This window comes from Palaemon carinicauda, chromosome 22 (assembly GCF_036898095.1).
Source record: "Palaemon carinicauda isolate YSFRI2023 chromosome 22, ASM3689809v2, whole genome shotgun sequence".
Taxonomy (NCBI): domain Eukaryota; kingdom Metazoa; phylum Arthropoda; class Malacostraca; order Decapoda; family Palaemonidae; genus Palaemon; species Palaemon carinicauda.
In genome coordinates, this window is record NC_090746.1 from 3,330,163 (window position 1) to 3,357,822 (window position 27,660).

The 27,660-nt window shown below is 49.2% G+C and overlaps 1 protein-coding gene across 1 annotated transcript in view; it reads right to left on the reverse strand.

Annotated features, from left to right (window-relative positions):
- The window catches only part of LOC137616278 (uncharacterized), a 54,347-nt gene that overhangs the window by 15,112 nt on the left and 11,575 nt on the right, over nucleotides 1-27,660 (reverse strand). Inside the window, exon 2 of the mRNA XM_068345907.1 lies at nucleotides 5,181-5,351. Coding sequence (XP_068202008.1) covers nucleotides 5,181-5,342 — 162 coding nt within the window. The 5' untranslated portion in view covers nucleotides 5,343-5,351. The remainder of the gene's footprint in view (nucleotides 1-5,180; nucleotides 5,352-27,660) is intronic.

Below are 27,660 nucleotides of genomic sequence, written 5' to 3' on the forward strand. Positions count from 1 at the left end.
TCTCGATCTCTGTTCAAACGCCTCTTGCTGCCTTTCCTAGGAGGTGAGCTCCCCACCCCTCCTTGGACGCGTCTGTGAAGAGGAGCAACTCCGGAGGCTTGGAAGAGAGTGGCATCCCTTTGAGGGTGTTTAACCGGTCCTGCCACCACTCCAGGGACTGTCTGGTCTCTGGAAGAATCGGGACAATCTTGTAGGGGGAGTCCCTCTGATCCCAGAGATCCTTCAGATTCCACTGGATGCTCCTTTGTTTCTGTCTTCCTTGAGGTACCAGTTTCTCCAAAGACACTAGATGGCCTATCAACCTCTGCCAATCTTTTGCTCTCATGGGTTGACCCGCTCAGGAAAGGACGGAGGACCTGGTCCAGATTGTTCAGCCTGTCTACTGATGGGAAGGCTCTGACTAGTTGCGAGTCCAGGACTATGCCCAAGTACGTCATCCTGTTGGTGGGGGACAGGTGAGATTTTTCCAGGTTGATGGTGATACCCAGAACCTTGCAGAATTGAAGTAGCTCCGTGCCCTGTTCCTTCAAAACTTCCTCTGAGGAAGAAAGGAGCAACCAGTCGTCCAGGTATCGAATCAGACGGATTCCCCGTTCGTGAGCCCAAACGGAGACTGTCGTGAAAATCCTTGTAAATACCTGGGGGGCTGTAGAAAGTCCGAAGCACAGGGCTCTGAATTGCAAGATCTGGGTACCCCATTTCACCCGGAGGTACTTTCTGCTGGAGGGATGAATCGGAATCTGGAAATAGGCGTCCTTGAGGTCTATGGACAACATGAAGTCCCCTTCCCTCAAGGACTCCAGGACCGACTTTGGGGTGTCCATCTTAAAGTCGGTCTTGCATACGAACTTGTTGAGGGCTGACAGATCTATCACTGGTCTCCAACCACCCGTTGCTTTTTCTACCAGGAAAAGACGACTGTAGAAACCTGGTCCCGGAAGAAGAACAGTCTCCATTGCCCCTTTTGCCAACATAGTGGAGACTTCCTCCTGCAAGGCTGCTCTCTTCAAGGGGTCCTTGGGGGCCAACCAATCCGCCTGACTTGCTGGGATAAGGGGGGGGGGGCAGGTCTGACAGAAACGGAAGTCTGTACCCCTCTTTCAGAACTGTCACAGTCCACGGTTCTGCTCCGTGAAACTTCCATGCTTGCCAAAATCGTCTGAGGCATCCCCCTACCTGAGGCTTGGGCAGGAGAAGGGGGCCTCTCTCCCTACCTCCTTCTGGAGGAACGTCCAGAACGTCCCCTTCTGGATGAAGAATAGGTTGTTCTAAACGAGGCTGGGGCCGAGTTCGTTCCTCTGCGGGTGGGCTGCGTAGGTTGAGACCACAGTGACGTAGAGGGCTCTCTCCTTACCTGGGTAGGAGATGCGCAAGAAGTCGAAGGAGCCTCGGGAGCAGGTCTCCTATAAGCAGGCCTTCTCATAGGTTGGGATTTAGGCAACACGGTCTCCTTCCTCTTCACAAGCTTCTCGACGACTTCCTCTGTCTTCTTGAGTGGAAAGAGCCCTTCATCCCACACTGAGAGATTCCGTAGAGTCTTCGCTTCCCTGTCTGGAATCTTCCTAGACAGATTCTTCAGCACCGAGTCCCTCTTCCTTAAAACCCAGTTGGCAGACAAGGCTAAAGACTGGAAGGTCAAAAACTTCAGAGCGCGGCCCCCCGAGCTGACTAACTCTTTCAGCGCATCACGCTTGGAGGGGTCTGCTGATTCGCAGGAAATCTGGGTGTCCACTAGCGTAGAAGCCCACCAGTCCAACCAGGAGGCGACATTGATGAGGTCTTTTGACATCTCCTCCATCATGATCGCCTCCGCTTGAGAGAAGTAGATCGGTGCAGAAGTGGCTCTGTCCTCTGGGGAGCCTTGGCCTAATACTTCCAGGGAGTCTTCCAGTTTACTGGCTCCATGTGGACATCCCTCCAAAGAGTAGTATTTGCTTTGGGATTTCAGTCCTTGAAGGAGTTTGGAAGCACTCTGCCCTTTAGAGTTCTCCCTGTTTCGGGCCACAACCTTGTCTATGTGGGACCGTCCCAGTTTAACATCTCTCGCCTCCGGCAGGGCTAAGGATGGCTTCCTCTGGACTGGCTCCTCCATGATTCTGTTAAGGCTTGACCGCCAGACGTCTTCTTCTGAAGGTACGGGCTCCTCGATCCTATGGTGTTTCCTAATAAGGTTGATGACTCTCCTATACGCGGAGTCCTCTGCCGGAACTTCTTCTGAATCACCATCCGCCTCCTCCGTTTGGGGATGGGATGTGGCACTGAAGCGGGCAACTGTGCTATGTTGAGGAACGAGGTTGCGCCCTTCGGTAGAAACGGGAGCCTCCGCCCTTCTTTGATCCTTTAACAAGGGTACGGGTTCCTCCGTGGGGATGTCCGACGGAGGTAGCCGTACTTGACGATCAATCCCACGGGCTGATCGCCGCGGCTGCCAGACCGAAGAGGCGACTCCCTCCGCTGGGCGGATTGAGTCTCCTCCTTCGAGGTCTTACGCCTGTCCGACGAGGACCTATGGTCCATGGCTGTAGCCGACTAGTGGGTGTTGGAGGCCCTTCTAGGAGGACTGTCTCTGGTAAGCCGACCTGCAGTGCTCGGGATAGTGGTAAAGTCCGCAAGCTTACTGCGGGGGACGAGGACCCATTGTTCTTTCGGCGAACAGCTCCTTCTGACCCTCCGCCTCAGGGAACGAGATCTCTTCCTGCTATGCCGCGACCTAGATGGAGACCTTGAATAGGACCGCCTTCTCCTAGATCTGTCTCTCTTCCTCCGGTGTCTCCTCTGAACTTCTTCTTCTGATGAGAATGACGAACCTGCCGAAGATTCCGACATCTCCTCATAACGGGACCGAGGGGCAGGTGGAGCATTGCTCAACACCTGTTGGGTCCCGGACGTCGATGGTTGCAGAAAAACCTCAGGGACTGCCGAAGAAGCCGCTGGAGGAGTAGTAGGACGCTCTATGATCGGGAAACAGGACCCCAGACCGTCCTCCACTCTCAACGGAGACCTACATGGAATTCTCGGAAGGCTCCATCCGAGGGGATCCTCTAGCGGTGAATCTTCCTTCTCTGGGGCGCCTTCCGCTGCGGAGGTGCCTGAAACATCTACCCAAGAATCTGGAGAAGAAAAAGGTACATTTTTATTCCACATAGGGTCGCCAGACGACACGTGCCCCCCTTGCACAAGGGCAAAGGCCCGCGGACCCTCACAAAACACACCCTCAGGCCCCCCACTTGCCTGTACAGAAACAGTCACCCCAGAATCTAGAAGACACTCCTGGGGAAGAACCACCGGTTTCTTCCCCTTAACTGACTTACCTCGTCCCCTACTCTGGGTAGGGGAAGAAGAAGGAACCCTGTCAGATTTCTCTCCAGCCGATGTCGCGGGAGAAGAAAAACTCGCCTTCCTGGGAGAACGTTTTGACGACTTCTTTTTCTTAGTACCAAACTTCACCCACTGCACTTCACACCACGAAACACATTCCGGACACGTGTCCGAAGGAGAGCACACTTTACCCCTACACGAGGAACAAAGGGAGTGCGGGTCCACATCGGGCTTAGATAAGAACGCTCCACACGATTTCCCGGCCTTAGGCCCAGGACAACGGCGGGGATGCTCCATAACGCACTATCACAATACCGCCAGACACAGGAACGTAGCGGAAAATGATAAGAGAATACAGTACTAATAAACATAAGGGAAAACACGAGGGAATTAAGTTATAACCGCGAAAGCACAACGGACCACGAGGAAACACACGTGGAACACAAAAGTCGGGGACACAAAGGGTCGCCGCACTGAGATACGGAGAGCGTCGAGATGATATCACGACGCGACCAGAGAACTTACTGAAGGTCGAGACCCAAGCTAACATGAGGCCTGCCTCGAGATTGCCCTCAGGGCATGTATCCTTCCGCCTAGGCCTACCATCACAGAAAACGGAAGTAGGGTAAACTACACAAAACTCTGGTCGGTTGAGAGGAGGTTCCAGGTAACTCCTAAGGTAAGTCCCTGTGTTGGAACAAATTTATTTTATTGATGTTACTATTCCTAAAATATTTTATTTTAATTGTTAACTACTTTTCTTACAGTTTCCTTATTTCCTTTCCTCACTGGGCTATTTTCCATGTTGGAGCACTCAGGCTTGATAGCATTATGCTTTACCAACAAGGGTTATAGTTTAGCAAGTAATAATAATAATAATAATAATAATAATAATAGTTGTAACATTGTTAACATGGTCGTGATTATGTGTGCACCCACATTCGTCGGTATAACTGTTTGCCTGCCTGCCTTGTGGCCGGGATCAAGCGTCCCAGTAAGTGAATACTTGCTTGCTATCGTTCGTAAATGGAAGCAGAAGTTGACGCTATCCCCTCATGACTAGAGACTTACAAAAATAATCTTGCAAGGCTATGTCTCACTATAGCCCATTGTGTAAGTGCTCCAAAGAGCTCTCCCTTTCATAGAAAGAAAAGCCTGGGATAGTAACCCCAAAGGATTATGTTTCATGAAACTTGGTGTCTAATGAGACTTGTTGTGGTCCAGGACAAGTCTGCATGCCAACCTCAACAGCAACACTCACACTTGAACAGAGAAAAAGCAAAAACATAGCAATCAAAAGGCCAGCCAAAAAAGGTTAAGCAGTAGAGAGAAACATTGTCCGCTCTTAACCGAGCCAAAAGCAAAAGTGATAATAGAACACAGGTGTGTGTGAGTGGGGTAGCTGGTACTCATCCCTAACCCCCACTAACTAGTGGTAGGGTAATTATACCTTGCTAAAAGTCTTATGGCTAGTCTTCCAGCTTTACAAAAAGTATATTCCCTAATAAAGAAAGAAAGGGTTTGTATTAGTGACAGAACAATGACAAATATTCAAAGCCAAGAGGAACAAGTTTTCTTTGTGTCATCTAAAATTCAATCGAGGTTAGACTGAGTTGGAGGGGTGGTGGTAGACATTCTGCGTTCGACAGGATAACTACCCTGCCGGTTATTTATACCTTTACACCTTGTTAAAAGTTTAAATGGCATATTGAAGCCTTCACTGTTATTCTGCTCCTCTAGTAAAGAACAATGGTTAGTATTTGTACAGGAACCATTAATCTTTTTTAATTATAAAAGCAATGTGGCCTAGAGGTAAGATTCCTCCACATAATAGTATTATTTCTGAAAACAAAAACTCTTACCAAGCACTGATATATAACTTCTTTTTGACTTGAATCTATATGTCCACGAAATGCTGAAGTCGCCAAATGAGTAACACAAGGACTGTTCAGAAGAGCCTGGGCAATGCAGTCTGCAGAACACTCTTGCAATGTCTTCATTGGCATCATCATTAATAGTACCATTTAGTGTAACTGGAAAGCAAAATGGAAGCCATAAGATATAATAAAAAATCTCTACACAAACACTTTTCACCGAGAAACTTGTCATAAGGATAACTATCAACAAAGCAAACAATGTCATACAACATAAGACAAGATGCTAAGACGAAATAATACATGGGATGCCATTGACACCTGAAACCAAAGAGTGAATGAACCATCATGGTTTAATGAAATTAAAAATCTAATTTCATATCCAATCTAAATCAGTACATTATAGACATATTTTCTATGCTCAGAATTTATAAAGGAAATAATGGGCAAGTGCCCTAGTTTGCACAAATGTTTACATAACATACACGTAAACAAAATATTGGCATTTATTAGCAAAAAAAATGCATTTCAGTTTGATTACTTGAGATATCATTACATAAAAGACACAAAGAATACTACAGTACTGAACTAGGTCTTCAGATAAAACTTTTCATTGAAAAATAAGTACTGTACATTGAAAAGGGCAGCAAAAGTGATGCTATATTCTATAGTATACTGTCATTTTCATTTACTACATTTTGAAAAAAAGTAGTCAAACCCTGACATTGGCAAAGACATGGTACAGTATCTGGATTTATGCCATTTTCAGTAACTAAAGTTTGAGAAGATGGTCATACTTTGGCTTGTGTCTAGACACTGTACAGTACTAGGATTTATGTTATCAGTAAATTTAGAGAAGACCTTATTATATTACCTCATTGTAGCAATAATACCTGGTACAAATATCACAAATCTTCCATAGTAATTCATAGTTTTCCTAACGATACAAAACCGAGTCCTTTAACATAGGAATACACTTGCAGTGAAACTAGATACAGCTGTTAACATTTAACGAAGTGGCAGTAGTTAACTGGAGGGAGGAAAATAAGCCCAGCCAATGCGACAGTCCACTGAGCTCCCTCTTTGAACTAAAACCTATGATTTGTAAGGTGATTGAGGAGAGAAGCAAAACTTAAAGGACTTGGGTTTGTATAGTTAAGAAAAATGATATTTTGATTATAAAATAAATTTTTGAATATACTTACCCGGTGAATATATAGCTGCAACTCTGTTGCTCGACAGACAAACTCTACGGAAAAACTCGCCAGCGATCGCTACACAGGTTGCGGGTGTGCCCAACAGCGCCATCTGTCGACCAGATACCCAGCTCTTATGTAAACAAAGACTCAATTTTCTCCTCGTCCCACTGCGTCTCTATTGGGGAGGAAGGGAGGGTCATTTAATTTATATTCACCGGGTAAGTATATTCAAAAATTTATTTTATAATCAAAATATCATTTTTAAATATTTAACTTAGCCGGTGAATATATAGCTGATTCACACCCAGGATGGTGGGTAGAGACCAGTAATATATGTTTACATTTTATGAGCTAAGAGTTTTTTATTTCATTTTAGAAGTTATCAAAATAACAAAAACAAAATAAATAGGTACCTGGTAAGGAAGTCGACTTGAACAAATACTCTGCCTTTTAAGTACGTCTTCCTTACGGAGCCTCGCGATCCTCTTAGGATGCTGATCGACCCCTAGGAGCTGAAGTATCAAGGGTTGCAACCCATACAACAGGACCTCATCAAACCCCTAATCTAGGCGCTCTCAAGAAATGACTTTGACCACCCGCCAAATCAACCAGGATGCGAAAGGCTTCTTAGCCTTCCGGACAACCCATAAAAAACAACACTTCAAGAGACAGATTAAAAGGATAAGGAATTAGGGAATTGTAGTGGTTGAGCCCTCACCCACTACTGCACTCGCTGCTACGAATGGTCCCAGTGTGTAGCAGTTCTTGTAAAGAGACTGGACATCTTTCAAGTAAAATGACGCGAACACTGACTTGCTTCTCCAATAGGTTGCGTCCATTATACTTTGCAGAGATATATTTTGCTTAAAGGCCACGGAAGTTGTTACAGCTCTAAATTCGTGCGTCTTCACCTTAAGCAAAGTTCGGTCTTCCTCACTCAGATGTGAATGAGCTTCTCGTATTAACAATCTGATAAAGTCTGACCAAGCATTCTTTGACATAGGCAAGGATGGTTTCTTAACTGAACACCATAAAGCTTCAGATTGGCCTCGTAAAGGTTTAGTACGCTTTAAATAGAACTTAAGAGCTCTAACAGGGCATAAGACTCTTTCTAGTTCATTGCCTACGATCTCCGATAAGCTGGGGATATCGAAAGATTTAGGCCAAGGCCGAGAAGGAAGCTCATTTTTGGCTAGAAAACCAAGTTGCAGCGAACAAGTGGCTTTTTCTGACGAAAATCCGATGTTCTTGCTGAAGGCATGAATCTCACTGACTCTTTTAGCCAAGGCTAAGCATACCAGGAAAAGAGTCTTAAGAGTGAGATCTTTCAGGGAGGCTGATTGTAACGGCTCCAACCTGTCTGACATGAAGAATCTTAGTACCACGTCTAAATTCCATCCAGGGGTAGCCAAACGACGCTCCTTGGTGGTCTCAAAAGACTTAAGGAGGTCTTGCAGATCTTTATGTTTGGAAAGATCTAAGCCTCTATGCCGGAAGACCGATGCCAACATGCTTCTGTAGCCCTTGATAGTGGGAGCTGAAAGGGATCGTCCTTTTCTCAGGTATAAGAGAAAAACAGCTATTTGAGCTACAGAGTTACTGGTCGAGGATACAGAAACTGACTTGCACCAGTCTCGGAAGACTTCCCACTTCGATTGGTAGACTCTAATGGAAGACGCTCTCCTTGCTCTAGCAATCGCACTGGCTGCTTCCTTCGAAAAGCCTCTAGCTCTCGAGAGTCTTTCGATAGTCTGAAGGCAGTCAGACGAAGAGCGTGGAGGCTTTGGAGTACCTTCTTTACGTGTGGCTGACGTAGAAGGTCTACCCTTAGAGGAAGACTACTGGGAACGTCTACTAACCATCGAAGTATCTCGGTGAACCATTCTCTCGCGGGCCAGAGGGAAGCAACTAACGTCAACCTTGTCCCTTCGTGAGAGGCGAACTTCTGCAGTACCTTGTTGACAATCTTGAACGGTGGGAATGCGTAGAGATCCAGATGTGACCAATCTAGGAGGAAAACATCTATATGTATTGCTGCTGGGTCCGGGACTGGAGAGCAATAGATTGGAAGCCTCTTGGTCAGCGAGGTTGCAAAGAGATCTATGGATGGTTTACCCTAAGTGGCCCAAAGTCTCTTGCACACATCCTTGTGGAGGGTCCATTCGGTTGGAATTACTTGCCCTTTCCGACTGAGACAATCTGCTATGACGTTCAAGTCGCCTTGGATGAACCTCGTTACTAGGGAGATGTCTTGACCTTTTGACCAGATGAGCAGGTCCCTTGCGATCTCGTACAACGTCAGTGAGTGGGTACCTCCTTGTTTGGAGATGTACGCCAAGGCCGTGGTATTGTCCGAGTTAACTTCCACCACTTTGCCTCGAAGGAGAGACTTGAAGCTTTTCAAGGCCAGATGTACTGCCAACAGCTCCTTGCAGTTGATATGCATGCTCCTCTGACTCGAGTTCCACAGTCCTGAGCATTTCCGACCGTCTAGTGTCGCGCCCCAGCCCACGTCCGATGCGTCCGAGAAGAGAACGTGGTTGGGAGTCTGAACAGCCAGGGGAAGACCCTCTCTTAGGTTGATATTGTCCTTCCACCAAGTCAGACAAGACTTTATCTTTTCGGAAACCGGGATCGAGACCGCTTCTAGCGTCTTGTCCTTTTTCCAGTGAAAAGCTAGATGGTATGAAGAGGACGGAGGTGTAGTCTTCCTAGTGACACAAATTGTTCCACGGATGACAGCGTCCCTACCAGACTCATCCACAGCCTGACTGAGCAGCGTTCCTTCTTCAGCATCTTCTGGATGGATAGCAGGGCTTGATCTATTCTGGGGGCTGATCGTCTTGTTGTTCAGCAACGTCCTCATCAGAGGGTTCCTCATCCGAAAACTGATGAGGAAACGGCAACGGAGTGGGCAACGTCTGGCTCGCTGAGTCCGGTCGCACTGGTGCATGCGTGACGGAGCCGGACGCAACATCATGGAACTGCTGCACAGTCTGTGAACTGTCAAACACCATGGGTGCGCGAGGAAGCACAGCGTCAACCCGAGACTGTCTAGACCGTCTGGGTTGTGCAGTCAACACCCTACCGGGTTGCTGAGGTTGACGCACTGCGTCAAAACAAGTCACCTCTGCTGGTTGTTGAACGTCCTGAACGTCAACAACCACCTCCGAGCGTCGCTTAACGACAACGTGCGGCTGGCAACCCACACTGGGTCGCATCGGTGGAGGAACCACCTCAACTGGCAGACGCGAGTAGGTTACCTCAGCGTCAACAGGGCGCACAACCGACCGGTTGGAAGGTTGTTGGCCAGAAGGTTCGGTAGCAACCTTCTCCGCATTAAAGTCCTCTATCAAGGACGCAAGCTTGGACTGCATGTCTTGCAGCAAAGCCCATTTAGGGTCTACGGGAGCAGGTGCGGCCACAGACGGGGTTAGCGACTGAGGCGGTACCGCTTTCCATCCCTGAAAGCCTTGTTTATGCATGACATAATTGTACAGCAAAACTTCAAAGGCTCGAAAACAGCTGTGAAGTTGACCTGTAAAAAACTTGGAGCGTCTCCTGGCCAGGCGCCAGGGAGAGTCTACAAGATTTGAGAAGTCTATCTGGGCAGAGGCATGAACTCCCAAGCCGAGAACTTCTCTCGTGTCATATCAGACTCTCGCTCTATAAGCCAGTTTAAAAGAAGGGAAAGCAAAGGCTGTATCCCCCAAACTCCTCCTGGTGAAAAACCAGTCGCCTAGCCAACGTAAAGCTCTCTAGGAGAGCGAGAGAGCACTAGCTTAAAAACAACGGCTTCGAAGTAGCTAGGCCTAGTGTAAGCTCTGACGTTTAGGCGAACGAGGAGCAGCAGTTACAAAAAGATCCGGACAAAGATCCTTAAAAAAATCATCATGATTTAATTAAAGTCCATAGGGGGCTAAGCAGCTTTAGGCTCCTCTCCATCTGACAGAGTCCTCAAGGGAATATCAGTAGGAGGGGGAACAGCAACTTCCTCATCTACAGGAACCTTGTCCGATAAAAGCTGAGTCTCAAGCAAGGGAGAGACCTACCGTGGTGGCAATGCTTTACAAGCAGAGTCCACACTCACTGGTGCATTAGTAGCGGACCAGAACGCAACGTCATGTAACTGCTTGACAGTCTGTGAACTGTCAACAACTGAACTGTCAACCACAACAGGTGCGTGAGGACGCACAGCGTCCACTCGAGACTGCTTTGACTGCCTAGACTGAGCAGTCAAAACAACTCTAGAATGCGGAGGTTGACGCACAGCGTCAAAACAAGTCAACTCCGATTGTTAGTGAACGTCTTGAACGTCAACAGGAGCATCAGCAAGTGGCCTAACGTCCAAATGCGGCTGAAAAACCACACGAGACCGCATCGAGTGTGGTTCTAAACAACCTGACTGACGTGACTTAGCTACGCCAACGTCAACAGTAAGCACAAAGGAACGTTAGGTTGGCTGAAAGCCAGGATATCGATGAGATAAACGGCTAGACTCAACGGACTAATCGGCAGAATAGTCTTCCATAAGGGAGGCAAGCATATACTGCATGTCTTGCCATACAACCCATTAAGGATCAACGGAAATGGTTGTGGTAAGAGATGAGGGTAACGTCTGTGACCGCAACACTTTGCCAACAAAAAAGACTCTCGGAGTCTGTGTTACGCTTTTGTTAGGCGGCGAGCAGTTATCCGATGACTGCATAGGGTCAGAGCTGTCCTAATGGCTGTAACCAGGACGCTGGACCTGTCCTGAAAGGACTGACTTTCGCTTAAGGGCTTCGAAACCTTGTGACAGGTTTCTTATGCGAAAAGCCTTCGGATGACGAGGAGAAACAACGTCTCTCTCGTCTTATGGTAGGGGAGATCTTGGTAAGATACACCCGATACCATAGAGGGAAACGTCTGTTCGTTGATCAAGGCCTCTCGAACCCATAAGTCGTTTGACATTACTTCTCCCCTGGGCTTGGGAGCTTGCAAGAGGTCCCGGACTAGGTGAACGACAGGCACGAACAGACGAACCCTCGGACGCAACACTGTAACACTTTGCGCATATCACTTTATCACTTCGATTTTCTGTTTTGCACTTATTTCACTGAAATCGAAACTTTTACTGATTTCTACCTGAAACACGCAATTCTACCCTTCATTAAAAGGTAGTAATTGCGAAATCAGTCGTACAATGCAAGCTCATTAATACCAGCAAAAAACAGAAAACATATTTTAAGATAAAAAAATCAGTGGCTGGGAAAGAGACTAAAAACTAGTTCATATAAACTACGTTTTCAATCTCTCACCGCACATAGCCTGGGGACGAGAATAAAAAACTAAAAACGTTTTATCCTTCCTCCCCGTACAGAGACTAGGGACGAGAGTAACTCGAGAACAACGTTACCCGCTTGAACGGAACGTTTTCTCTCCTCTCTCCCTCCGTCTCTATCTCTCTCTCTCTCTTTCTCTCTTGATTTCGCACCTAAGAGAAGAGCCCAATTATATTTCGTCAAGGTTTTTCAAATAAAAAGTTCCTTTAAAATAGAATTTAAAACATTTAAGCTAAGAAAGAATGAACAAAACGTCAGAATCGATTTACTCTTACTGCAAAGTGAAACCGTGATACACTCTCTCTCTATCGTAACGATAGAGCGCATGTTGAACGTCCTGAACGTCAACAATTGCGTAGCATAAATAGGCTAAACTAAACGTTAGTTCATCTTTGAAAACAGTACGAAGACTATCAAAGAAATTCTTTCATAAAATATTACATTTAAAAAGTTTTAAATCCTTAGCTCTTTAAAAGCTAATTACGATATAAAGGGCTCAACGTTGATTAACTTCGGTTTCCAAGTTAGGACCGCCTACTCTCAGGAAAGGTTGCATATAAACAAAACATTAAAATTTATTTTTATATGTTTATAATAAATGGAAAGTTAATCGAAGAGGCCTAATAAAGGCGGAGAGATATAAAATATATAGAGGAAAATCTATAAATAATTTATAACGTGATAAGATAATTACTAAAAGCCTAAACACACTTCCGTCTAAGGGAAGGGTCGGCCATTTAAAAGTGAAAGAAAGTCCATACTCTCTTTGTCACCATAATTAAATCTATCCAAAACGAGTTCAAGATTTAAGATGAAGATAAAACACCTGCATTGCGAAAGCTCAAAACTAGAATATAGTACTTCACCAAATAGATGTGAAAAACTCCAGTTTAGCAACAGCGAGTAAAGTACGTCTTGTCGACACGTCGACAGAGAGAAAATTGAGTCTTTGTTTACATAAGAGCTGGGTATCTGGTCGACAGATGGCGCTGTTGGGCACACCCGCAACCTGTGTAGCGATCGCTGGCAAGTTTTTCCGTAGAGTTTGTCTGTCGAGCAACAGAGTTGCAACTATATATTCACCGGCTAAGTTAAATATTTAAAAATACAAATTATTACCTCCGCCAAAAAAGTTGTAAGGAAGTTATATTTTACCCTTTGTGTGCTTGTTTGTGTGTGTGTTTGTTTGTGAACAGCTTCCTGGCCACAATTTTAATTGTAGAGTACTGAAACTTGTAGGAATTAACTGTTATGTAAAAAGCTGTAAATATTTATATTTTGGAGGGTCAAGGTCAATAGTCAAGCAAAATGTCCAATTCATGTAATAAGCCATAAATTTAAACATACTTATCACAGAGACTTCAAATTTGGTTCAAATTTGAGTGTAAGAAAATCCATGCCAATTATTACATGTTAAGGTCAAAGGTCAAGGTAAAAAAAAATAAGCTGCTGCGATCTATAGAGTACCTCTCTAGTTAAAAATCACAAATTTTTAAGTAATTTGTACTTTTCCTAACATACTTACCTAGAACTACTTTCTTAGGAGTTACTGGTAACTCTTTCCCAACCGACCAGAATTTTGTGTAGTTTACCCTATTCCCGTTTTCTATGGGGGAAACCTCAGGCTGAGTGATACGCGCCCTGAGGCGACCCAGGGTCAGAGAGCGTGCTAGCTCAGGTCGTGCTCCTCAGTAAGTTTCGTTGGAAAGGTTCTCCTCAGCCCTGCAGGGCCCTCGGGGAAGGATGGGTGGGCCATAACCCGAAAGTAGTTCTAGGTAAGTATGTTAGGAAAAATACAAATTACTTAAAAATTTGTGATTTGTTCCAACATAGAGTACTTACCAAGAACTACTTTCTTAGGAGACTTAAACTTTAGGAGGTGGGAGTGTCCTGCAGGGACTAGGGACCTAAGGTTGGAAGCACGAGGGGAAAAGGAACCTAGATAGGAGACTAGGTTCCGACGACCACTACTAGAAAACTGTGTGAAAATAGGGGAAACTACCCAAAAAACTATCTTAGTGTCTAAGTGGCTTACCTCTGTACAAACACTTCCGAGACGTATTCCTTGCTGAAGACGTATATCCTGGCCGCCAGGGCCTTTGAGTCACTTCCATGCAGGGGATTAAGGGCCAGGGGAAGGATGATAAGGGGAAAGGTAAGGGATGAACATGTGTCTCTTGGCTTACCGCCCCCGGTTTCCCCGGGGCCATGAACTTGAATCTTTTGAAGGGCCGAAATGACCGGGCCAAGGGCGAACCCGTCCAAGGATTTCCTAGAACAGTCCTTCAGGTAGTGCTCCGTAAACGTGGACTATCTGGACCAGGTACCCGCTTTCAGGATTTGGCCCACGGCCATGTTCTTTTCAAATGCTAGGGAGGTGCTAAGACCCCTAATATCATGAGGTCTTGGCTTGCCTGAGAGAGGGGTTCCTGAAGCATCGTAAGCCCTCTTGATCACATGGCTTAGCCAGAAGGAGATTGAATTCTTGGAGACTGGTTTCTTCACACGTCCGGTCGAAACGAATAGTCTTGATCTCAGGTCGGAGCCTGGCTGTCCTTTCCAGGCATTTCCTTACTGCTCTGACCGGGCATAAGAGCAAGTTTTTAGGGGTTGTCTGACCGAGGGATTGCTGGCACCGGAAAGCCCTCGAACCGAGGATCCCAACAAGCCGGGTTCTGTGTTTTGGCCACAAAGCTAGGAACGAACTTAAACGAAGCCTCACGCCACCCCTTTGAGTGTGAGACCTCGTGCGATAGTCCGTGTAACTCACTAACTCGCTTCGCCGAAGCCAGGGCCAAAAGGAAGACTGTTTTGAGGGTGAGTTCCTTATCCAGGATGTCCTTGAGGGGCTCGAAGGGCGGTTCTGACAGGGCTTTGAGTACTCTGGCTAGGTCCCACTGTGGTACCCTCACCTCCTGTGGGGGGCATGACTGCTCAAAACTCCTAATGAGCATTGAGATGTGTCGGGAGGCTCCCAAATCAATGCCCTTTAGGAGGAAGACTTGACCTAATGCTGCACGTACTCCTTTTATGGCTGGAATAGAAGAGCCCACATCGTCTCTGAGGTACACCAGGAAGTCCGCTATGTCGTGAATCGAAGCCCCCAAGGGTTTGATATCCCGGGAAGTGCACCACTTTGAGAAGACTGCCCATTTTGCCTGGTAGACTGCGATTGAGGAACGCCTTAAGTAACCCGACATCCTCGCCGCGGTCCTCAATGAGTATCCATCTTTCTTCAGGAGCCGCTCGATAACCTCCACGCGTGAAGGCGGAGGGACCGAGGGTTTTTATGAAACCTTTGGAAGTGAGGCTGACGGAGAAGGTCTGACCTGTCCGGAAGCGGCCAAGGAGGAAGAAGGGCCAGTTCTTTTAGGTCTGCGAACCACTCCCTCTCCGGCCACCAAGGCGCGACCAAAGTCATCCGGAGGTTGGCTGTTGCTCTCACTCTGTTGAGGACTTGCCTGATCATTCCGAAGGGAAGGAAGGCGTACACATCGAGGCCGTCCCAAGGGTGTTGGAAGGCGTCCTCGAACGGCGCTGACGGATCTGGGACTGGAGAACAGAACACGGGGAGCTGAGCGTTCAGACGTGTGGCGAAAAGGTCCACTACCGGAGAGCCCCACTTCAGTATGACTGCCTGAGCTACCCCCGGGTGTAGAGTCCACTCCGACCCTATCACCTGGCCTACTCTGCTGAGGCCGTCCGCCAGGACTTTCTTCTTTCCTGGGATGAACCTTGCTGTGAATTCGATCCCTTCTTTTGCAGCCCATTCTAGTAGTTCTGTCGATAACGCGCATAGCTCCTACGACTTTACACCCCCTTGCTTCTTTACGTAGGCTACTACCGTGGCGTTGTCGCACATTAATGCTACTGTGTTCCCCCGGAGGAGATGAACGAATTCCTGACTCGCCCTCAGAACGGCCATCATCTCTAGAATGTTTATGTGTCGCGTTGCTTCCTCGCGCGACCATTTTCCTTTTGTCGACTTGTCGAGTAGGTGGGCTCCCCAACCTTCCTTCGATGCGTCCGTGAACAATAGCACCTCCGGAGGGTCGGGTGCGAAGGGCATCCCCCTCTCGGTGTTCGTTCTGTCGTGCCACCACTGCAAGACCACCTTCGCTTCTGGGGAGACCGGAACCACCTTGTGGGGATTTCTTCCTTGGGTCCAGTGTTCCTTCAGGTTCCATTGCACTGCCCGGAATTTGAGTCTCCCCTGTGATACTAACTTCTCTAACGACACTAGGTGGCCTAGCAACTTCTGCCAATCCTTGGCCCTCCTGGGTTGGTCCGTCAGGAAAGGTTGCAGAACTCGCTCCAGGTTTCCGACCTCTCCAATGAGGGGAAGGCTTTCACTAGTCGGGTGTCCAGGACCATCCCCAAGTAGGTCATCCTGGTGGTGGGACTCAATTGGGACTTTTCTAAGTTGATTGTGATACCCAACTCCTTGCAGAGACGGAGCAACTTTGCCCCTTGCTCCCTCAGTTCTTCCCTTGAGGCTGAAAGAAGCAACCAATCGTCCAGGTATCGAATCAGACGGATGCCCTGCTCGTGTGCCCACACGGAGACCGTCGTGAAAACTCTTGTAAACACCTGAGGGGCCGTCGACAGTCCGAAGCAAAGGGTCTTAAATTGCAGGACTCGGGCATCCCACTTTATCCTGAGGAACTTTCTGCTGGAGGGGTGAACGGGGATTTGGAAGTAAGCGTCCTTGAGATCCAGGGATGTCATGAAGTCCCCTTCTCTCAAGGTGGCTAACACTGTCCTCGCAGTGTCCATCTTGAAGTCAGTTTTCGCCACAAACTTGTTGAGGGCCGACAGGTCTATTACTGGCCTCCACCCCCCTGTCGCCTTCTCCACTAGGAAGAGCCTGCTGTAGAACCCCAGGCCAGGATCTTCGACTGGCTCCAACGCTCCCTTGGAGATCATGGACGACACCTGTTCTTGCAACACCGCCCGTCTCAAGGGGTCCTTGGGTATCAACCACTCGGTCTGTAGGGCCGGAATGAGAGGGGGAGGTTCTGCTATGAAGGGTAGTCTGTAATCTTCCCTCAGGATTGTCACTGTCCAGGGTTCCGCACCGTAATCCCGCCATGCTTGCCAAGAGTGTTTGAGGCATCCCCCTACTTGAGGCTCCTGTAGGAGTAGGGGGCCTCGCCTCCTATCTCCTTCTGGAGGAGCAGCCGGACCGACCTCTCCTTGAGTTGCCGAAGGATGGTCTAAAGTTTGACTGAGGGGCCGTGTTACCCCTACGGGGAGGCTGTGTTGCTTGCAGCCAAGGATCCGAAGAAGCCTCTCTTCTAGGTTGGGCAGGGGATGCACGGGAAGAGTGAGGGACGTCCACAGAGGGTCTCCTGTGTGGTGGGCGTCTCATGGGGGAGGTCTATGTTCTCCCACGTCTTTCATTTTCCTCACCCTCTCCATCGTCTCTTCCACTACCTTGAGGGGGAAAATTGACTCGACCCAGACTGAGGTATTCCTCAACTTTCTCGCTTCCCAGTCAGGGAGTTTCCTCACTAACTTGCTGAGGACTGTATCCCTCTTCCTCAGGACCCAATTGGTGGCCTGGGAGAGAGATTGGTAAGATAAAAACTTTAGGGCTTTGCCCCCTGAGCTAATCAGCTCTTTCAATAAGAACTGGTTCTCTGGGAGGGAGGGATCATGTGAAGACTGAAAGCCTACCAACGTGCAGACCCACCAGTCTAACCAGGAGGACACGTAAACCAAGTCTTTAGCCATGTCCTCCATCATGGAAGTCTCCAAAGGGGAAAAACACACCGGGGCCGTGGATGCTCTGTCTTCAGCGGCACCCTGGTTCAACGTGGTAATGGCTGACTTCACTGCGCGGGGCCCTCCAAGACGACCTTCTGGCACGTAGAACCTCTTCTGCGTCCTTAGCCCCGGGACCAGCTTCGAGGAACTTTGGCTCCCAGGGGCTTCTGCCAGGTCGGCTAAGAATTTGTCTATGTGCTCCATACCCAGCTTGACGTCAGGAGCTAAGGGTAGAGCTAAGGAGGGTTTCTGTTGCACTGGATTCTCCACAAGCCTACTGAGTCCGGAGAGCCAGGTCTGTTCCGCCGTGGGCTTGGGCTCATCCAGCCGATGGTGCCATCTTATGAGGGCCAACACTTTTCGGTAAGAGGAGATGTCATCCGATGAGCACTCTCCTCCTTCTACCAGGGCCTCCGTCACCAGTCCCTCCGCACGAGTGTCTTCGGTGACGGTGGGAGGGGTAACGTTGGACGGGCCTGCCTGTGGCATGGGCGGACCCGCAGAGGTGAAGGTATCCGTTATGGGATTACCTTGCCCTGCGGGGTTTCTCGTGTCCGTGGGGTTATCCCGGGCCGACGGGCGCCCTTGGTGCTTAATGAAGTCAGCCAAGGTGCCCGCGGCTGGCGCCACGCCTTCCATCTGGTGGAGCGCCTCCCTCCGCAGGGTTGATTTAGCGGAGGTCTTCGTGGACTTAGGCGCGTCACGGGGGGCTTGGATAGACCTCCCTTGACGGGACTCTGGTCCGTATGAGGAGAAGGAGGGGCGAGACGGTGGAGATGAGGCTCTAGGGAGCCAACCGGAAGCGGCCGTGGTGACCTTAAACAGCTCGCTCTGGGGCACCGTGATGTTCACCCAATCCTTCGATCTACTCCTTTTAGCCTTCTTCTTGGATGATCTGGACTCTTTCTTGGCTTGTCTGGAATGGGAGCGGGACTTCTTCTTTTTCCGGGACCTCTCCCGCTTCCTCTTCATGGACTTGGTTCCGTCCTCCGATGACGATGACGACGTGGAGGAGGAATCCGCCGAATCGCCTGAGACGTCCAACGCAGCAGGGGAACTCCATGTCGAATCTCTGGTGTCACGGGGTGCAGAAAGACGGGCGGGAGCATCGACGAGGGCGCCGGGGGAGACCGAGGCACCTTCTTACGGCCGAACCAATGATCGAACTCCTCCTCTAGCCTGAAGGGCGTCCTAGGGGGATCCCAAACGGCGGGGTCCGAATTAGACAAACTTTCTTTCTCGGCGTCCCCCCGGCGGCCGAAGCACCTGAAACACATACCCATGACGCTGGGGAAGAGGTAGTACCCGACTTCCCCCACATAGGGTCTTCAGTAGAGACGGGCCCTGCGGGCACCAGGACCTCGTCTCCCACACACACTCCCGCACCTCCCTCAGGCCCCTCAGATGCCTGTATCACACCAGAATCTTCCCCCACAGACAATTCAGACTCCTGGGGAAGTGCCATGGGCCGCTTCCCTGCAACGGACTTACCTCGTCCCCTACACTGGGTAGGGGAAGATGGAAGGGAGCCACGTTCCGACGAGGCATCTGGAGACACCAAAGAAGAAGACCCGTTGGCTTTCTTGGGCGACTTCTTGGCCGCCTTCTTCTTCTTCGTTCCATAAAGGACCTACTGGATCTCGCTCCAGGACTCGCACTCCTAGCACGTGGTGGTAGGGGAGCATACCTTGCCCCTATATGACGAACACAGCGAGTGGGGGCCAACCTCGGGCTTGGAGAGGAAAGCCCCACAAGACCTACCGGCCACAGGCCCAGGGCAACGGCGGGAATGCTCCATAACGAAACACTAACACACCAAGAGCCACAGGGACACAGAGGAAAGGGTAAGGATAAGGACACGCGGGGACCGCGTGGTAGACACAAAGGGTCGCACTGGGTAAGAGAGAGCGCGGCGAGATGGTAATCACGTCGCGACCAGAAACTTACTAAGGAGCATGACCTGAGCTAGCACGCTCTCCGACCCCGGGTCGCCTCAGGGCGCGTATCACTCCGCCTGAGGTTACCCCCATAGAAAACAGGAATAGGGTAAACTACACAAAATTCTGGTCGGTTGGGAAAGAGTTACCAGTAACTCCTAAGAAAGTAGTTCTAGGTAAGTACTCTGTGTTGGAACAAATTGTGATTTGTTCCTACATGAATACAAACTTTCGTCCTTCAATAGCAGACGTACTGTATCCTAAAGAGGGAGGAAGTCCCTACATCCAAATTGGCTGGTTTACTTTCCCGGGATATGTCAAAGCTCTTCAGTCCTGTATAGGAGCAAAAGGGAGGACTCCTGTCAACCTCATAGCATCCTGGGCAGGAAGATGAGGCAGATGATACGCTAGGTCACTACCAATGACTGATAAACAGTCAAGCAAGAACCTATATCAATATGGAGGATATGTCTGAATGTAGGGTCATTATGAGAAATGGGTTTGCATCCATGTGCCCATCCTCTTCCTCATTTGGGAGGATGGGGGAGATAATCCTAAATAAAACTACTGTACTTTGTTAGAGCAAGTTGCTCAATCATGCTGCTCACATGTATCTACAGTCTGATCCAGAAAATAACGGATTGACTGCTGCACCCCAAGGAAGGGGAAGAAAGAAGAGGCAGATGGGCACGTTGATCTTACTTTTCATTCTATACCTACTTCGCTAACGCTATCTTAGACATAATATTTCTTTTCCCATGAAGGAGCTAAGTTGTTATACAATCTGTTGAGAAACTACCAATAGGCCAAGGGTACAGGTTGACAAAAACTTGTGTGTATAATCCCATAGTAATAGGTAGTTAAGGTTGTCTGTCATTGCCCAACTCGTTTTCATGAACTACGCTTGACAGGCTCTTCCTGAGAGCTGGGAAGATTTCCTATGCCTGACTATGTACACTCGAATAAGGGATGGTCGGGAAAAACACATTTGATTGTCCCTCAAAGCCAGAAAGAAACAGTTTTAGGATACCTTCTTCTATTCCTTTCGTTGCTGTAGAAGAGTCGTGTTGTCCCCGGGAACCGAGAGTTGTGCGTACCGACAATTCTTCCCACTATGGGACAATTTTTGCCAAGCACTCCTGCGAGTATAGGGCAAAACACTGATACAGAAACTGTGTACACCTATGTTTCTTCCCATTAAGGAATAACGCTCTCTCTCTCTCTCTCAAAGAGATTATCCAGGAAGGGCAGTGTTTGAGTTCTGCTCCGTACAAGAATTGTGCATGGCAATGTTTCTTCTTACTATGGAACACTTTCAACACTTACTTCTCCCGGTATGAGATCAAGCACAGGTAAAAGGTGTGTGAACACCCGTACTGAGTGTGCAAAGACCTCTACAGTGTTGAGTTTGCCATCGTTCCAATTATTCAAGAAGGGAGGTCCCTGGTACTGTACTGTCTCTTACTCAGGAAGAAGAGAGGAAGAGAAAAGGGGGGTGCATACCTTGATTCCGACTTCTGAATGGGTGTAACCCCAATGGACAGAAAACACATTTGGGCTCTTTTCTTAAAGACCCCCGCTGAGAAAAGGGCTGCTAACTCATTGGAACCGTTCTTTAAGGCTTTATCCATGTTTGACATAATGAGGATGAGACTGTCTGTGTCCACATCCTTCAAGGCCGAAACCTTCTTCCCCAAAGCTCCCAGAGTCCAGTCAAGGAAAAAGAAAACTTTGAAAGCTTTGAAGACGCCTTTGAGACGATGATCAAACTCTGACGTTGACCAGAGAATTTGGTCCTTCTTAAGGCTATCCTACGCAGAGCGTCTACTAGACTCGAAAAATCTCCTTGGGCAGAGGTAGGAACTCCCAAGCTGAGAAATTCTCCCGTCTCGAACCAAACACTAGTTCTGGAGGCCAATTTAGCCGAGGGGAAAAGGGAAAAACAGTATTACCCTGGATATTCTTGGATGGTATCTAGTCTCCCATCATCCTCAAAGCTCTATTTAGATGATCAGGACAGCACCATCTTTGTAAACAGAGACTCCTTCGACACCTTCCCTAGCATAAACTCTGAAGGCGGGGAACGAGGAGCAGCAGGCACAAAATAATACGGAAACTCTTCAGAAGACACTCTCATGAGTTTCTATAAGTCAACCGAAGGATAAAGGATCTTAGGATCTTCTCCTAAGAGAATTCCTCTAAAAGATAAATAAGGGAAAGGAGATCATTGATCCCTTCTTCCTACAAGACTCTAACCGAGGTAGAGACGTCTTGTTTCCTAGGAGTTAACTCCTTAAGGTCCTGTAATTCTGACCTCAATGGGTTCAAGATCATTACTTACTTTTACTTACTTTTTAGGGGTTTATTTCTCGCCCTCCATCAGACACCAAGAGTCTGTACAGACGGGCCTTGGTATGTGAAAATAATTCTTCCAGTTAATATCTTTCTCTGTATTATTTCAGTTATAGCGCCTGGCGTAACTATGTTCCAACGCTAGACACTCGCGGTCATTACGATCGAAACCAAGGCGTTCGCGATCTCGACGTTCAGCTCGACTGGTGTAATCACGACATCCGAGTCTTGATGCTCGACATCACGTCTAACTGCTTGACTTTCGGCGTCACGTCTAACTGCTTGATGCTCGGCGTCAAGCTTGACACCCGACATCAAGTCCAACTGTTGGAAGCTTGACGCCATGCAACTGCTTGACACTTGGCATCACGTCTAACTGCTTGACACTCGACGTCAAATCCAACTGCTGGACGCTAGATGCCATACAACTGCTTGACGCTCAGCGCCACGTGACTCTCGGAACAATGACATTCGCGGTTTAGACGCTCGCGACTAAACGCTCGGAACTATGCTTGACACTTGGCGTCACATCCAACCGCTTGACGCTCGACGTCACGTAACTGCTTGACGCTCGACGTCACGTAACTGCTTGACGCTCGATGTCATGTCTAACTGCTTAACACTCGACGTCAAGTTCAACTGCTGGACGCTTGACGCCGTGCAACTGCTTGACACTTGGACTCATGTCTAACTGCTTGACACTCGACGTCAAGTCCAACTGCTGGACGCTAGATGCCATACAACTGCTTGACGCTCGGAACAATGAAATTCGCGGTTTAGACGCTCGCGACTAAACGCTCGGAACTATGCTTGACACTTGGCGTCACATCCAACCGCTTGACGCTCGACGTCACGTAATGGCTTGACGCTCGACGTCACGTAACTGCTTGACGCTCGATGTCATGTCTAACTGCTTGACACTCGACGTCAAGTCCAACTGTTGGACGCTTGACGCCATGCAACTGCTTGACACTTGGCGTCACGTCTAACTGCTTGACACTCGACGTCAAGTCCAACTGCTGGACGCTTGACGCCGTGCAACTGCTTGACACTTGGCGTCACGTCTAACTGCTTGACACTCGACGTCAAGTCCAACTGCTGGACGCTAGATGCCATACAACTGCTTGACGCTCGGCGCCACGTGACTCGGAACAATGACATTCGCGGTTTTGACGCTCGCGACTAAATGCTCGGAACTATGCTTGACACTTGGCGTCACATCCAACCGCTTGACGCTCGACGTCACGTAACTGCTTGACGCTCAACGTCACGTAACTGCTTGACGCTCGATGTCATGTCTAACTGCTTGACACTCGACGTCAAGTCCAACTGTTGGACGCTTGACGCCATGCAACTGCTTGACACTTGGCGTCACATCTAACTGCTTGACACTCGACGTCAAGTCCAACTGCAAGACGCTAGATGCCATACAACTGCTTGACGCTCGGCGCCACGTGACTCTCGGAATAATGACATTCGCGGTTTAGACGCTCGCGACTAAACGCTCGGAACTATGCTTGACACTTGGCGTCACATCCAACCGCTTGACGCTCGACGTCACGTAACTGCTTGACGCTCGATGTCATGTCTAACTGTTTAACACTCGACGTCAAGTTCAACTGCTGGACGCTTGACGCCGTGCAACTGCTTGACACTTGGCGTCACGTCTAACTGCTTGATACTCGACGTCGTCCAACTGCTGGACGCTAGATGCCATACAACTGCTTGACACTCGGCGCCACGTGACTCTCGGAACAATGACATTCGCGGTTTAGACGCTCGCGACTAAACGCTCGGAACTATGCTTGACACTTGGCGTCACATCCAACCGCTTGACGCTCAACGTCACGTAACTGCTTGACGCTCGACGTCACGTAACTGCTTGACGCTCGATGTCATGTCTAACTGCTTGACACTCGACGTCAAGTCCAACTGTTGGACGCTTGACGCCATGCAACTGCTTGACACTTGGCGTCACGTCTAACTGCTTGACACTCGACGTCAAATCCAACTGCTGGACGCTTGACGCCGTGCAACTGCTTGACACTTGGCGTCACATCTAACTGCTTGACACTCGACATCAAGTCCAACTGCTAGACGCCAGATGCCATACAACTGCTTGACGCTCGGCGCCACGTGACTCTCGGAACCATGACATTCGCGGTTTAGACGCTCGCGACTAAACGCTCAGAACTATGCTTGACACTTGGCGTCACATCCAACCGCTTGACGCTCGACGTCACGTAACTGCTTGACGCTCGATGTCATGTCTAACTGCTTGACACTCGACGTCAAGTCCAACTGTTGGACGCTTGACGCCATGCAACTGCTTGACACTTGGCGTCACGTCTAACTGCTTGACACTCGACGTCAAGTCCAACTACTGGACGCTAGATGCCATACAACTGCTTGACGCTCGGCGCCACGTGACTCTCGGAACAATGATATTCGCAGTTTAGACGCTCGCGACTAAACGCTCGGAACTATGCTTGACACTTGGCGTCACATCCAACCGCTTGACGCTCGACGTCACGTAACTGCTTGACGCTCGATGTCATGTCTAACTGCTTAACACTCGACGTCAAGTTCAACTGCTGGACGCTTGACGCCGTGCAACTGCTTGACACTTGGCGTCACGTCTAACTGCTTGACACTCAACGTCAAGTCCAACTGCTGGACGCTTGACGCCGTGCAACTGCTTGACACTTGGAGTCATGTCTAACTGCTTGACACTCGACGTCAAGTCCAACTGCTGGACGCTAGATGCCATACAACTACTTGACGCTCGGCGCCACGTGACTCTCGGAACAATAACATTCGCGGCTTAGACGCTCGCGACTAAACGCTCGGAACTATGCTTGACACTTGGCGTCACATCCAACCGCTTGACGCTCGACGTCACGTAACTGCTTGACGCTCGATGTCATGTCTAACTGCTTGACACTCGACGTCAAGTCCAACTGTTGGACGCTTGACGCCATGCAACTGCTTGACACTTGGCGTCACGTCTAACTGCTTGACACTCGACGTCAAGTCCAACTGCTGGACGCTAGATGCCATACAACTGCTTGACGCTCGGCGCCACGTGACTCTCGGAACAATGACATTCGCGGTTTAGTCGCTCGCGACTAAATGCTTGGAACTATGCTTGACACTTGGCGTCACATCCAACCGCTTGACGCTCGACGTCACGTAACTGCTTGACGCTCAATGTCATGTCTAACTGCTTAACACTCGACGTCAAGTTCAACTGCTGGACGCTTGACGCCGTGCAACTGCTTGACACTTGGCGTCACGTCTAACTGCTTGACACTCGACGTCAAGTCCAACTGCTGGACGCTAGATGCCATACAACTGCTTGACGCTCGGCGCCACGTGACTCTCGGAACAATGACATTCGCGGTTTAGCACTCATGACTAAACGTTCGGAACTATGCTTGACACTTGGCGTCACATCCAACCGCTTGACGCTAGACGTCATGTAACTGCTTGACGCTCAATGTCATGTCTAACTGCTTAACACTCGACGTCAAGTTCAACTGCTGGACGCTTGACGCCGTGCAACTGCTTGACACTTGGCGTCACGTCTAACTGCTTGACACTCGACGTCAAGTCCAACTGCTGGACACTAGATGCCATACAACTGCTTGACACTCGGCGCCACGTGACTCTCGAAACAATGAAATTCGCGTTTTAGACGCTCGCGACTAAACGCTCTGAACTATGCTTGACACTTGGCGTCACATCCAACCGCTTGACGCTCGACGTCACGTAACTGCTTGACGCTCGACGTCACGTAACTGCTTGACGCTCGATGTCATGTCTAACTGCTTGACACTCGACGTCAAATCCAACTGTTGGACGCTTGACGCCATGCAACTGCTTTACACTTGGCGTCACGTCTAACTGCTTGACACTCGACGTCAAGTCCAACTGCTGGACGCTTGACACTTGGCGTCACGTCTAACTGCTTGACACTCGACGTCAAGTCCAACTGCTGGAAGCTAGATGCCATACAACTGCTTGACGCTCGTCGCCACGTGACTCTCGGAACAATGACATTCGCGGTTTAGACGCTCGCGACTAAACGCTCGGAACTATGCTTGACACTTGGCGTCACATCCAACCGCTTGACGCTCGACGTCACGTAACTGCTTGACGCTCGGCGTCATGTAACTGCTTGACGCTCGATGTCATGTCTAACTGCTTGACACTCGACGTTAAGTCCAACTGTTGGACGCTTGACGCCATGCAACTGCTTGACACTTAGCGTCACGTCTAACTGCTTGACACTCGACGTCAAGTCCAACTGCTGGACGCTTGACGCCGTGCAACTGCTTGACACTTGGCGTCACGTCTAACTGCTTGACACTCGACGTCAAGTCCAACTGCTGGACGCTTGACACTTGGCGTCACATCCAACCGCTTGACGCTCGACGTCACGTAACTGCTTGACGCTCGATGTCATGTCTAACTGCTTGACACTCGACGTCAAGTCCAACTGTTGGACGCTTAACGCCTTGCAACTGCTTGACACTTGGCGTCACGTCTAACTGCTTGACACTCGACGTCAAGTCCAACTGCTGGACGCTAGATGCCATACAACTGCTTGACGCTCGGCGCCACGTGACTCTCGGAACAATGACATTCGCGGTTTAGTCGCTCGCGACTAAATGCTCGGAACTATGCTTGAGACTTGGCGTCACATCCAACCGCTTGACGCTCGACGTCACGTAACTGCTTGACGCTCAATGTCATGTCTAACTGCTTAACACTCGACGTCAAGTTCAACTGCTGGACGCTTGACGCCGTGCAACTGCTTGACACTTGGCGTCACGTCTAACTGCTTGACACTCGACGTCAAGTCCAACTGCTGGACGCTAGATGCCATACAACTGCTTGACGCTCCGCGCCACGTGACTCTCGGAACAATGACATTCGCGGTTTAGACGCTCACGACTAAACGTTCGGAACTATGCTTGACACTTGGCGTCACATCCAACCGCTTGACGCTCGACGTCACGTAACTGCTTGACGCTCAATGTCATGTCTAACTGCTTAACACTCGACGTCAAGTTCAACTGCAGGACGCTTGACGCCGTGCAACTGCTTGACACTTGGCGTCACGTCTAACTGCTTGACACTCGACGTCAAGTCCAACTGCTGGACAATAGATGCCATACAACTGCTCGACGCTCGGCGCCACGTGACTCTCGGAACAATGAAATTCGCGGTTTAGACGCTCGCGACTAAACGCTCTGAACTATGCTTGACACTTGGCGTCACATCCAACCGCTTGACGCTCGACGTCACGTAACTGCTTGACGCTCGATGTCATGTCTAACTGCTTGACACTCGACGTCAAGTCCAACTGTTGGACGCTTGACGCCATGCAACTGCTTTACACTTGGCGTCACGTCTAACTGCTTGACACTCGACGTCAAGTCCAACTGCTGGACGCTTGACGCCGTGCAACTGCTTGACACTTGGCGTCACGTCTAACTGCTTGACACTCGACGTCAAGTCCAACTGCTGGAAGCTAGATGCCATACAACTGCTTGACGCTCGGCGCCACGTGACTCTCGGAACAATGACATTCACGGTTTAGATGCTCGCGACTAAACGCTCGGAACTATGCTTGACACTTGGCGTCACATCCAACCGCTTGACGCTCGACGTCACGTAACTGCTTGACGCTCGATGTCATGTCTAACTGCTTGACACTCGACGTCAAGTCCAACTGTTGGACGCTTGACGCCATGCAACTGCTTGACACTTGGCGTCACGTCTAACTGCTTGACACTCGAATTCAAGTCCAATTGCTGGACGCTTGACGCCGTGCAACTGCTTGACACTTGGCGTCACGTCTAACTGCTTGACACTCGAC